The sequence below is a fragment of the Haliotis asinina genome, chromosome 7 (assembly GCF_037392515.1).
Source record: "Haliotis asinina isolate JCU_RB_2024 chromosome 7, JCU_Hal_asi_v2, whole genome shotgun sequence".
Taxonomy (NCBI): Eukaryota; Metazoa; Mollusca; class Gastropoda; order Lepetellida; family Haliotidae; genus Haliotis; species Haliotis asinina.
In genome coordinates this window covers 54,034,572-54,047,959 of record NC_090286.1, presented here as the reverse complement: position 1 = coordinate 54,047,959, position 13,388 = coordinate 54,034,572, and the positions used below count along the sequence as shown (strand labels likewise).

Genomic DNA, 13,388 nt, shown 5'->3' with positions numbered 1-13,388 from the left:
ATAGGAGCAGCAGAGAGACCCATGAAGACCCGGTTTAGAACTGATTTTCATCAATCCATAAATTTCGTATGAGGCGACTCAGGGCATCGGGTGGTTAGGCTGGTTGACTTGGTTTATGCGTCATCATATCCCAGTTGGTCACTGTATTGTCTGTACCAGATTCGATTATTTACACACAGCCAGTATATAGATGGAACAGGACTGAGAGCAGCGTTAAAAAGTAAACCCAAAAGAGCAAAACCAGAAGTGGTAGGTAGTGACAGCACAAGCAGCAGTCACGGTTGAAAAAGCAACAACAGGGGTTGAAGAACCAGCAGCATAAAAGGTTGAGGACGTATCAGCACTAATGCCTGGAGAAGCAACAGCACTAATGTCTGGAGAAGCAACAGCACTAATGCCTGGAGAAGCAACAGCACTAATGCCTGGAGAAGCAAGAGCACTAATGCCTGGAGAAGCAACAGCACTAATGCCTGGAGAAGCAACAGCACTAATGTCTGGAGAAGCAACAGCACTAATGCCTGGAGAAGCAACAGCACTAATGCCTGGAAAAACAACAGCACTAATGCCTGGAGAAGCAACAGCACTAATGCCTGGAGAAGCAACAGCACTAATGCCTGGAGAAGCAACAGCACTAATGCCTGGAGAAGCAAGAGCACTAATGCCTGGAGAAGCAACAGCACTAATGCCTGGAGAAGCAACAGCACTAATGTCTGGAGAAGCAACAGCACTAATGCCTGGAGAAGCAACAGCACTAATGCCTGGAAAAACAACAGCACTAATGCCTGGAGAAGCAACAGCACTAATGCCTGGAAAAGCAACAGCACTAATGCCTGGAGAAGCAACAGCACTAATGTCTGGAGAAGCAACAGCACTAATGTCTGGAGAAGCAACAGCACTAATGCCTGGAAAAGCAACAGCACTAATGCCTGGAGAAGCAACAGCACTAATGCCTGGAGAAGCAACAGCACTAATGCCTGGAAAAGCAACAGCACTAATGCCTGGAGAAGCAACAGCACTAATGCCTGGAAAAGCAACAGCACTAATGCCTGGAGAAGCAACAGGACTAATGTCTGGAGAAGCAACAGCACTAATGCCTGGAGAAGCAATAGCACCAATGCCTGGAGAAGCAACAGCACCAATGCCTGGAGAAGCAACAGCACTAATGCCTGGAGAAGCAACAGCACTAATGCCTGGAGAAGCAACAGCACTAATGCCTGGAGAAGCAACAGCACTAATGCCTGGAGAAGCAACAGCACTAATGTCTGGAGAAGCAACAGCACTAATGCCTGGAGAAGCAACAGCACTAATGCCTGGAAAAGCAACAGCACTAATGCCTGGAGAAGCAACAGCACTAATGCCTGGAAAAGCAACAGCACTAATGCCTGGAGAAGCAACAGCACTAATGTCTGGAGAAGCAACAGCACTAATGCCTGGAGAAGCAACAGCACTAATGCCTGGAAAAGCAACAGCACTAATGACTGGAGAAGCAACAGCACTAATGCCTGGAGAAGCAACAGCACTAATGCCTGGAGAAGCAACAGCACTAATGCCTGGAAAAGCAACAGCACTAATGCCTGGAGAAGCAAGAGCACTAATGCCTGGAGAAGCAACAGCACTAATGCCTGGAGAAGCAACAGCACTAATGCCTGGAAAAGCAACAGCACTAATGCCTGGAGAAGCAACAGCACTAATGCCTGGAGAAGCAACAGCACTAATGCCTGGAAAAGCAACAGCACTAATGCCTGGAGAAGCAACAGCACTAATGCCTGGAAAAGCAACAGCACTAATGCCTGGAGAAGCAACAGGACTAATGTCTGGAGAAGCAACAGCACTAATGCCTGGAGAAGCAACAGCACCAATGCCTGGAGAAGCAACAGCACCAATGCCTGGAGAAGCAACAGCACTAATGCCTGGAGAAGCAACAGCACTAATGCCTGGAGAAGCAACAGCACTAATGCCTGGAAAAGCAACAGCACTAATGCCTGGAGAAGCAACAGCACTAATGCCTGGAGAAGCAACAGCACTAATGCCTGGAGAAGCAACAGCACTAATGCCTGGAGAAGCAACAGCACTAATGCCTGGAAAAGCAACAGCACTAATGCCTGGAGAAGCAACAGGACTAATGTCTGGAGAAGCAACAGCACTAATGCCTGGAGAAGCAACAGCACCAATGCCTGGAGAAGCAACAGCACTAATGCCTGGAGAAGCAACAGCACTAATGCCTGGAGAAGCAACAGCACTAATGCCTGGAGAAGCAATAGCACTAATGCCTGGAGAAGCAACAGCACTAATGCCTGGAGAAGCAACAGCACTAATGCCTGGAGAAGCAATAGCACTAATGCCTGGAGAAGCAACAGCACTAATGCCTGGAGAAGCAACAGCACTAATGCCTGGAGAAGCAATAGCACTAATGGGTGAAAAAGCAGCAACAGTAGTCTTTGGAGAAGTAGCAGCTCTGAATGTCAGTCTAACACAAAGAGACACTGTTCTGTGTCATAAGCAGTAATTTGTAAGCATACCCTATCCTATGTCCGTCACTACTCAACTACTTCTGCGAGTGAAACGTCAACATATTCCCTTGAAACATATGTCCTTGAAATATATGTCTACAATATAAGTCAGCAGTTCCCAATCTTCCTGAAAACATGCCTACACCTGAATACATAGATTATTTACAGGTAGTGATCACACGTTACATTTGGGATTACACTTTCTCAGTACAGTGCGGATCCTAGAACTGGGGATTCAAAACCTAGTCGCCAGGCACCTTATCGTCAGCACACTAACCCACACAACCACTGCAGCTTCGGCATATGGGAAGTCCTGTGTGTAGTTTGTTTACCCCCTGGCATGTGTAAGTAGGCAAACGACTTGTGAAATAACCGGTCAAGTCAGGCCTCGCGTATAAATAAATACAAGACTTAGTATAAATCGGTAAACTACATGTAGAGTAACAGATCAGGTCATACCTCTTGTATTCCATGCAGTGGTTGCCATAAGTGATCGTCTCGGAACCGGGCGATCCTTCTACTGTTGATAACTAATTAAATAACTAACGTCATCATGCTTGTTAAGACCGCACGGAAAAGGAAAACCAGCACGAATAATCGTGTGTCACTCTCTAAGATTGCATTACATTTCAGTAGCAATACACACGACAACCATTATGCAATGAAGGACGTCCTTTCAAATACACAGGGGCGTATCTCTGTCTTATTCAACACATATCTGCAGCCAGAGAGACACACATCTGCAGCCAGAGAGACACACATCTGCAGCCAGAGAGACACGGACACATCAACGAAGCTGGCATACAACTTTATACACATCTGCCAACACTCGCGTTGGCGTTGATTAAGTTCAGGGAGTTATATAACAATACTGAAAGACTCTAATGATGTTTAATACGTTCCGATTGGCTGTGATAGCGCTGATATTAACCCCGGTAACCATGGAAGTCATTATCTACGTCCGGCTGTCTATGACCAGCCAGTGCACTGTGTGCGTATATGTCGAACGAAATGGAGGTTGTCCTTCTGTTCTCTTTACTCCCCCTTCTAACCATCGCCGCTGACACTGGCACGCACCAAGGTATGAATTAAGGGTTGTAACTCCACTTTTTTGAAAACATTCATTCATTTTGCATAAAACCTTGAGACACCATGTCCCCTAGTTAGTTGGAATGACATAAGAAGTTTACTGATCGAGTCAAGTGACGAAATATCTTGATTTTGTTTCTAATTACAGAAATACTCTCAACCTTCAAATGGTCATGCTCTTTGTCGTGGTTGACACATGTTATCGAACTGTTTGCCAGGTTTGGTTATTTACAGACCGCCACCATATAGCTGGAATGTTGCTCAGTGTGGCGTTGAATAACAAACAAGCAAACGAACATTTTAATATATCGATCGTCTTGGAGGCACACATCTGTTTTTCTCTCAGACTGCCCCGAAGGCTGGACAATGGTGAACAGAAAGTGCTACATTCTTGTGGAGGAAGCAGTTGATAGGGACACGGCTTTTGACAGATGCGAATCCCGCTTTGGTGCTATGTTAGCAGTGATTGAGAACGAGGAGGAGAATGCTGGAGTCAAAGGTATGTTTGCACTGTATTCTGTGATCCATGATAAATAAGGGAGTGAGTGAGTGAGTTTAGTTTTTAATATTCCAGCTATATGGCGGCGGTCTATAAACAATCGAGTCTGGACCAGACAATCCAGTGATCAACAACATGAGCATCAATCTGCGCAACTGGGAACCGATGACATGTGTCAACCAAGTCAGCGAGCCTGACGAACCAATCCTGTTAGTCACCTCTTACGACAAGCACAGTTGCCTTCACGGGTCCTATGATAAATGACCTAAATATGTATGTATGTATGTATGTATGTATGTATGTATGTATGTATGTATGTATGTATGTATGTATGTATGTATGTATGTATGTATGTATGTATGTATGTGTGTGTGTGTGTGTGTGTGTGTGTGAGAGAGAGAGAGAGAGAGAGAGTGTGTGTGTGTAGGTAGGTATATATGTAAGCATCTATGTATGCAATATATGTATGTAATGTATGAATGTATGTCTGTAATGTAATGTTATGTAATGTGTGTGTGTGTGTGTGTGTGTGTGTGTGTGTGTGTGTGTTCATGTATGTATTCATGCATGTCTGTGTTTGCCTGCGTGTATATAAATACTTTAAAATCATGCTGATCGTTTCTAGATCTGATTCATGGTCATGAGAAAGCGTGGATCGCTCTCTATTGGACGGGCCGACATTATAAGTGGGACCAAACAAATCAGGTAAGTTAAAAATAAGGCCTGCGTTCGACTACCGGTTTCTGAAGCCACGATTTTGCAAGAATACTGTTACAAGCATTCTCAGACACAACACATATCATACATATATTTGTGATGTCACTTTTCTTAGTAAAGTACAAAATGCGGTTTAGGCGGCTGACTTTATGTGCTGGAGATTACGTGCCTAACTCTGAAGGTGCGGCTTCGAATCCTGGTGCTAGAATTTGTACTTTACTAAGAAAGTGAAATCCCACATATGACATATGTGGAATTTGACCACTTCCTAAATGGCATTGCGTAATCATGCTCAGACAGTCAGTAGAATGGCTTAATTTTGGAATGACAGATGACGAGTGAGATGAGGGCTCTGCTATGTTTCCAAGGTTAGCATAAATCATTATTATACCTTGTGTAGGGAATTCAGGACACACAATTGGTTAATGAAAATACATACTACCGAAGGTTTACAAAGGATCGCGTTTCGGGGATATTAAAATTCATCTTACAAATTTGAAGCATAGAAACATGGGCACAAGCTGGTGATGAACAAACGGAGTCCAACAGTCATGTATACGATTTACATGGAAGGCTTGAAGACCTGTGTGACAGTACGCGTGGGCTGTGTCCTTAACGTCTCCAACCCCATGCATCATCACTCCCATGAGGTTGTACTCTATTCACGAATGACATGCATTTTCGTCCCACTATCTCGACACTATAGGAAAGCACTTTTGGATTGGGCTTATGAGCATATCAACGGACCATTAAATGGTCTAGTTGATTTTATTGATGAATAGAGTTGAGTTTACATGTCGTCCAATAATTTTGCGATTCTAACCTAGCGTTGCTGGGAAGGGGCTCAGTCATGATTTGGGGCGGTGTGAGTAGATATGGAAAACTACCTATATGTTCTACACCGCCGCGCAATGGCAGGCGTGTGCTACTGGTATGACATTCCGGAAGAGTACGAGACACCTCATTTAGGGTCAGTCTTTGTGCAAGGCAGCGCGCCATCTCATCTCTCATGAGTGACAAACAGGTTGACCAGACGTCAGACTTTCGCTTTTCTTACTAGAAATCCAGGCACAACCATAAATCTGCGCTATCTTCTTGTTGATAAACAAATAATTTTTATTCATTCTGGTCTTAAATATTATATTGACGCAAATAATTCTCATTTCCGTTGTAGTATTATGTGGGATTTTATTATATTGATACAAGTTTATATATTTCTCATTCTTTCGTAGCATTATCTGCGATTTTATCATATTGATGCAAATTGAAAAAAAATTCTATTTTCTTTTTAGTATCATGTGGGATTTTCAAACTGGCAGGGATCTGGCTATGGTAGAAGGTCTGCAAAATACTGCACAAAGATTCTCGACACTGGCATTTGGAAAGCCGGGTACTGTCATAGAAACTACCCCTACGTATGCTTTAAAGAAGCGGGTAAGACCTTTTCACTCTGCACAATCATAAATTAAGTGCACAACTTCATGCAAGTATACAAACGCTGCGAATCAGATTTGAACATCATGGATGTAACCTGTAAAGGAATTATTAGAATAGCATGCTTTCATTACTTCAGGTTCTATTAATCAGTTGATGTTGATTGTGTCTACCTGAAATACCATCCTCTGGGTGAGTAGGGAGCAAGCAGCATTATTTGTAACTGGTTTGGTCTACATGTGGACTGCACGAAGCAGAGTGTGCACTACAAGTGGTCATAAAGTAGGAATACATAACACCTTGAAGCTATATTTACACCTTGTCTGTTCCATACATGGACACCTTGAAGATATATTTACATCTTGTTTGTTCCGTACATGGTCACTTTGAAGCTATATTAAACCCTAGTCTGTTCTACACATGAACACCTTGAATATATATGTACACCTTGTCTGTTCTAGACATGGACACCTTGAACCTATATTAACCCTTGGTGTGTCCTACAAGTTGACACCTTGAAGCCATATTTACACCTTGTCTGTTCTATGCATGGGCACCTTGAAGCTATCCTAACACCCGGTCTGTTCTACACATGGACACCTTGAATATATATGTACACCTTGTCTGTTCTAGACATGGTCACCTTGAACCTATATTAACCCTTGGCCCGTCCTACATGTTGACACCGTGAAGCCATATTTACACCTTGTCGGTTCTATGCATGAAGACCTTGAAGCTATATTTACACCTGGTCTGTTCTGCACATGGACACCTTGAAGCTATATGTACACCTTGTCTGTTCTAGACATGGTCACCTTGAACCTATATTAACCACTGGTCTGTCCTACACGTTGACACCTTGAAGCTATATTTACACCTTGTCGGTTCTATGCATGAAGGCCTTGAAGCTATATTTACAGTTTGTATGTTCTATACATGAATATCTTGCAGCTATATTTACAGCAGGTCTGCCCAAGATATGGACACAAAAAGGCTATATTTAAAGTTCGCTTTACGTATGGACACAACGAGGCGCTATTTTACAGCATTCTACATATGGACGGACTCTGCTGTCTGCTATTTCAGTGGGTAAGCCTTAAAAGACAGGACATTACTGTAGACTGACTCTACTGTCTTCTATTTCAGTGTGTCAGCCTGGATGGACGGGATATTACTGTGACCGCGAGTGTCACTGCTACGCGGGCTTTCTCTGTAATAAAACCGAAGCTTGTCCGTATGGGTGTGAACCAGGGTATAGCGGAGATATGTGCGATGAATGTAAGTAAATAGTAGATGGTTTGTCCAATATAATATCCTTATACCTCACGGTTATTTTCACACTCAACAAGAATTCTTAGGCATACAAGGGTACGGGTGTTATTTTCATATGTCATATATCGGAAAGAGGGGCCAGGCCCGACAACAAAACTTTATCAAAATAAAGTCTCTACACTAAAGACATGTTACAGAACATTTCAAGCTATGATTGGACTGTTGTGTTCGATGGAGTTGATTCCCGGAGCCTGTAGATAGTGTTGCATGTTATTGACAACAGCATATCTAACATTTCATCAATCAATTTAGGGACCGTTCATAATTTAGGCCTCGGCGGGTGATGATGATTCTAGGTGAGAGTGGGGGTCATCGATTTTGTACGCATGTACAGGAGGTGACTGCAGCGATTTTGTGCATCATAAGATTTGAAATTATTTTGTACATGACAAGCAGGGTAGTGGGTGGGGTGGGGATGGGCGTTCCTAGCTATAAACCATGAACGGTCCCTTAGCCTAAATGCTAATAATGCGTCGTTACGGTTAGAACGAATGGTCTTCCTTAACGAGAGTTCGTTATATCGGTAGTTTACGGTACATGTATCCCTGTCCATAGGAAGCTGTTCAGCTGTTTTAGAATATACTTTACTAAATACTGACATTTTCATTGGTGTTCCAGATACAGTGAGAACTACAGGTGAGAGGTCTTAGCGTCCTTTATCAGCTTTACTTTTTGGGTGTTGCACTGTACTCGTGGAAACAAATAACGAAAATACAAGAGTTCCTTTATTCATTTCACCCATAGTGCAATACATACCTCGTGAAGAAACCTGAAAGTGAATAAAGCAACACTTGTACCTTTATGTGTTCCTATATTCCTTTCCATGAGTATATTATCTATCCGTCAAAACTGGAACCCTATAACTCACGTTGTAGGGATTTTCAATGGCTTGCATTAAAAGCAATATAGTATCATATCACTAAAGTAATCACATACGTGATGAACTCATTAAATCAGCAGAAAGTTGCCTGGCACTATATGTGAATTCTTCAGTGAACCGAGTTCAGTAACTTCATGTCTGCAGAGTGTTTTGTAAACGTGTGTACCTTTGTCTCCTTCTAAATACTATCTGTCATTTATTTGCGTGATTTGCAGTCTCGGCTCACTGCATCAAGAAGAGTGATGGAGACTACTCTTTGATGGTCTTCTTTCCCTGGTTGGAGGCTCTCGCCTTCCGGAGAATGGGGTCTGTAGGTGCTGATGGCGAGATTAGTCCCAACTGTGCAAACAGCAGATTTGATACAAGCATGAGAAGCGAAACTCGCTTACGTATTCAGATTCACAACGAATCGGGAGTCTTGAAACCTGATTGCCCTGCGAACACAGTAAGAATGAAACATTCATCACCTTACTTTGTCATCTCAAAACGTGAACATTTGTTGACGTGTGTGATGGCTCAGTAGTACATTTAACTACTAGTACTGTGTATTAAAATATACCTTTTACTAGAAAAACTGCTCCAGATGGGTCCTTGGCGATCTAGTTTAGAGTTGGTCTTCAGTAAATCAAGACCTGGGTGAAATTTGGTCTTCAGCAAACCGTGTTTGACTCAATACCTGGGTGAGATTTGGTCTTCAGCAAACCAGGCTTGTCTCAAGACCTGGGTTGGATTTGGTTTCCAGCAAACCACGCAGGATGTTGCAAAAGAGCATGATCTTTTCCTACCACAAAGACTGCCGTCACCTTAGGGCCTTTCTTCCACATTACGCTAGTCATCATGATCGTGATCGTACACACTCCTATGTGTATACATGAATGTTTAAAGTATTTTATAACATATCAAATGCAATTATATAGACACATGTTCAGGATGGCAATCACTGAATTGTATGGCCCAATGAAATATAACTTCATGCGAAGCTGAAAAAATGACAGACGAATCCTAACATGTTGTTGTGGTCACATACACTAGGTCGGTGAGGGGATCCTACAATGGACTTTCAGACTTCAGAAGCAAGAAGAGGTGGTGTCGTTTGAAGATCAGGAATATGAAGTCCAATGTGATCTGTCTGAAGCTGATGCCATGTACGCTGCCGAGAAAGTTGGGATAGAGGAGTAAGTTTCTAAAATACGTATAAATCAAGACATCTGTCCTTTGCCAGCTTATAAAATTGAAAACAAACGGCCATTACAGATGAAACAAAGCAGAAACGACCCGTAACGATCCGGGTTAGAATCGGACTTCATCAACCCATGCTTGTCATAAGAGGCGACAAATGAGAATGGAAGGACTTGGTACACAGGTGAATCCCAGTCACTCAAGAGGTTTGTCACTGGATTTCCTGTCAAGGCTTGTTCATTTAAAGATATGTTTTATATAGAGGTATATAGTAAGTGTTAAACAATCATATCAACATTGAGCAGAAACATTAGCGTGATTTAATGAAGAAAAGTAGAAACTTCACCACACGGAAGAGTCCGAAGCCGACCAAACAACAGAATCTTCCATGGCTCATTGTTTTAGCATTTTTTGTAAGTGATCAGGGCTGGCAAAAATTATTACATCCAAACAGTTATCACCCTATTTTGTACAAAATGTTTGAGATTCTACATCGTTTCTCAAGTCTTTCCGAGACGAGATAGGTTTATATAAATCGAACCCGGGTCTGGTAAACAGTGTGTGACGAGTGAACAGTTTAAACACAAGAATATCTCATCGCCCTACAATATGATCGTAGCTGCTCCCAAACTGGATTAAGATCAACCGAAAAAAAATCAATCACATTTTCGAAACTGGGTTGTGTGCATAAACCTTAACTTACAGTTTACTTATTCCAGTCTTCGCCAAAAGTCAACAACAATTGCCACTCAGACAAGGCTCAGTGTCCAGTCGTACCTCGCTACCACGGACACACTGGAACCGATCACTAGCCTCAACATTGGTGTCCCTGTCAGATTGATGGTCACGCGTCCTCAAGGTGGGTGTGCGAGTGAGTGGGTATGATTTAAGCCGCTTTTTGCAATATTCCAGCAATATCACGGGAACACCAGAAATACGTGTCATGCATTGTACCCATGCAAGGAATCGAACCCGGGTCTTGGGCGAGAAGAGCGAACGCTTTAACCACTAGGCTACCCCACCACCACCACCCTCAAGGTGGGATTCAAACAAGCAACTTTAGGCAAATTTTATGAATGGAGGGTGCAGTCAGTAGCGCAGGAAGCTTACCCTATAACACCAGGTGTCATGACTTTCATGATTTTCAATCATCTATTCATATTATGTTCACAACTACATTCCTTCATACCAAACTGAATCCTTTTCTGAATGAAGTCAAGATTGCTATTATTCTTCCTTGCCGTTCTGCATGCATTCCCTGGACCAAGAGGGAAGAATATTGCCTGCAGGAACATGCATTCTGCTGCAACAATCGTTCAAAATAACAACAAACTACGCGGAAATGTAACTTGTTACAAGCAGATCTGCAGTGTCCCGTGAGCACTTTGGTTATGATGATCAACCTATAAGTACAACTTCAAATCAGAAGAGTTATCAACATTTTTAGGTCAAGATCAGAGAGATTTGGAAATGAAATAAATGAATATGAGGCTTTCTCAGTTCATTATTCATTCGGCGTCCTCTACCATCTTCTTGTTTCAGGGGACGATATAGTCAATCCGGTGTTTCATCCTCGGAACTGTCAAGCTGCATCTCCAGATGGAAAGGTCACTGTACAACTGACTGACGCCCACGGGTCAGTATAAACGTATTAAAACATAAAATGTGATGTAACGAAAGTGTAATGCAAAAATTATTACGTAATTTGGAATCCCGTGAGAATAAATAACATTCTCCGTTCCTCGGTACTGTTACGGACAGGAAATGGGTCTGTCAGATACAGGATTCTGATTGGACACCGCCAACAACATGACTGAAATTAAATTTCATCCTAATAGGTTGCTCAGTCTATTTCTAATGCGTTTACGACGGGAAAGCAATGTTTACATGTCTCAGATAAGACGATGTCCTCGAACATTAATTTGTCACTTATTTCATGAAAAATATTACCTGACAGCCCATTTTTTTGTTTCTTTATAATTGAAACAAAAAAATGTTTTCCGTCTCTGTCTTTGAGGTCAGTATATAGTTTCATGTCACTTGTTTGAAGGAACTGACAGGTCAAGGTAATGAGGAAGCAGTTCAAGGTCACTGCTAGTGTCACAAACAATGTATCATCTACAAGCAGTGATGCATGAGTGAGCATTCATGCAATACATACATACTGTTGCTTCATTTAAATGGTGTTCATCGTGATTAAATATGCAACTGACTTTGTTGAAAAAAGTCAAAGCAATAGTATTTCATACCCATTATTAGTCTACCTCACGGTGCCTGAGCCATATTATTTTCCCACAGCCAAGCCCATCATGCCATGCTAAAGCTCTAAATGAAGCAAGTCTGGATTTCCTCCGGAATCTCTGGTCTTACCGGGGCCCCTTTTCCAATATTAATGAGTATTTTTGTTACAATCAAGTATATACATATTTTGTTTTCAGGCAGTAAGTGTTAGTTATTACATGACTCCTGTTGGGGTGTTATTGAGACGTGTGTGACGCTATCGAACTCTCTCAGTGTAGGACTCGAACTCAATGTGAATTGCTGAGGTTATACCATTGCTTTCACCGAAATGCCATGCTTTTGGCATATTCATATCACAGATGGAAATATTTTGTTCTTGTATATATACATGTCAAGAAATAATTACAAGTAACTGATGATTTGAGAGCTGTGAATATTTGTTTATATCTCGTTTATCTCTTTCTCGGTGATAATGATTTAGTAGCCGCCGTATAGTGTGGCCTGCAGTGTTTATTGAGGGCATTCTCACTTAAATCGGTATATCTTTTACAGATGTTCTCTAAAGAAAGTCATTGGCTTTGGAAGACTTAACGAAACCTCTGGTGTAATCCAGTCTGGAATGTTTCCCATGTTTCACCTGAGGGGGTACAGCAAGGTGGTGTTTTATTGTGTTCTAGTACCCTCGTTTACGCAACATGATAATCATGTCTGTACATAGCAGATGAAAGGTGAACGCTAGTGTACTGGAAACATGATTGTCAGTCATACACTGAAGGTGATGTAGACCGATCTACGAAATCAAATTGAGAATTTCTTCAGCAAGTCATCCATGTGAGAAAATCCGTGTGATAATTAGTCTTAACTATGGAGCTTAAATAAAACTGTATCAGCGGGTCGAGACGAATCTTGTAAACCTGTATACTCGGGTGCAATATGTATCCGAAAACATCAAATTGAATTCTGAGCACTATCATGATTAAACTATCATGTACTGCAACTCTCTCTTCTCTGTAATTGAAGTTGTATTGGTATGTAAACTCATGTCTCATTGAGTGAGCGAGCGACTGATTTTAGTTTTACGCCGCTTTTAGAAATATTCCAGCGATATCACGGCTGGGGACACCAGAAAATGGGCCTCACACATTGTACCAGTGTGGGGAATCGAACCCGGGTCTTCGGCGTGACGAGCGAACGCTTTAACCACTAGGCTACCCCACCGCCCCCATGTCTCATTGAAATAGCCGATGTTCGTACTCTCCTCTGTTGAAGTGAGTGAGTTTAGTTTTACGCCGCACTCAGCGATATTCCTGCCAAATGGCGGCGGTCTGTAAATAATCGAATCTGGACCAGTCAGTCCACTGATCAACAAAATGAACATTGATCTGCGCAACAGGAAACCTATTACATGTGCCAACCAAGTCAGCGAGCCTGACCACCCGATCCCGTTAGTCAGCTCTTACGACAAGCATAGTCAGTCGCCTTTTATAGCAAGCATGGGCTGCTGAAG

The 13,388-nt window shown here is 42.3% G+C and overlaps 2 protein-coding genes across 2 annotated transcripts; both read left to right on the top strand.

Annotated features, from left to right (window-relative positions):
• The first annotated feature begins 346 nt into the window (after positions 1-346).
• LOC137292073 (uncharacterized) lies at positions 347-2,506 on the top strand. Its single transcript, XM_067823617.1, has one exon. The coding sequence runs from the start codon at positions 347-349 to the stop codon at positions 2,504-2,506; it is 2,160 nt and encodes a 719-aa protein (XP_067679718.1).
• Positions 2,507-3,516: 1,010 nt separating this feature from the next.
• On the top strand, positions 3,517-12,878 carry LOC137291790 (uncharacterized). The gene is made up of 11 exons (XM_067823317.1): positions 3,517-3,591; positions 3,946-4,098; positions 4,724-4,803; positions 6,108-6,249; positions 7,396-7,527; positions 8,200-8,217; positions 8,677-8,906; positions 9,494-9,636; positions 10,360-10,499; positions 11,183-11,276; positions 12,434-12,878. Exons 1-11 carry the CDS (start codon positions 3,522-3,524, stop codon positions 12,597-12,599), a joined length of 1,368 nt encoding a protein of 455 aa, XP_067679418.1. The 5' UTR covers positions 3,517-3,521; the 3' UTR covers positions 12,600-12,878.
• Positions 12,879-13,388: the final 510 nt, after the last annotated feature.

Excerpts from the sequence above, each read along its gene's own strand:
- LOC137291790 (XM_067823317.1), top strand. The coding sequence starts at position 3,522 with ATGGAGGTTGTCCTTCTGTTCTCTTTACTCCCCCTTCTAACCATCGCC. Across the intron at positions 9,637-10,359 it reads GAGAAAGTTGGGATAGAGGA|TCTTCGCCAAAAGTCAACAA; the intron begins GTAAGTTTCTAA and ends TACTTATTCCAG. Across the intron at positions 10,500-11,182 it reads GATGGTCACGCGTCCTCAAG|GGGACGATATAGTCAATCCG; the intron begins GTGGGTGTGCGA and ends TTCTTGTTTCAG.
- LOC137292073 (XM_067823617.1), top strand. The coding sequence starts at position 347 with ATGCCTGGAGAAGCAACAGCACTAATGTCTGGAGAAGCAACAGCACTA.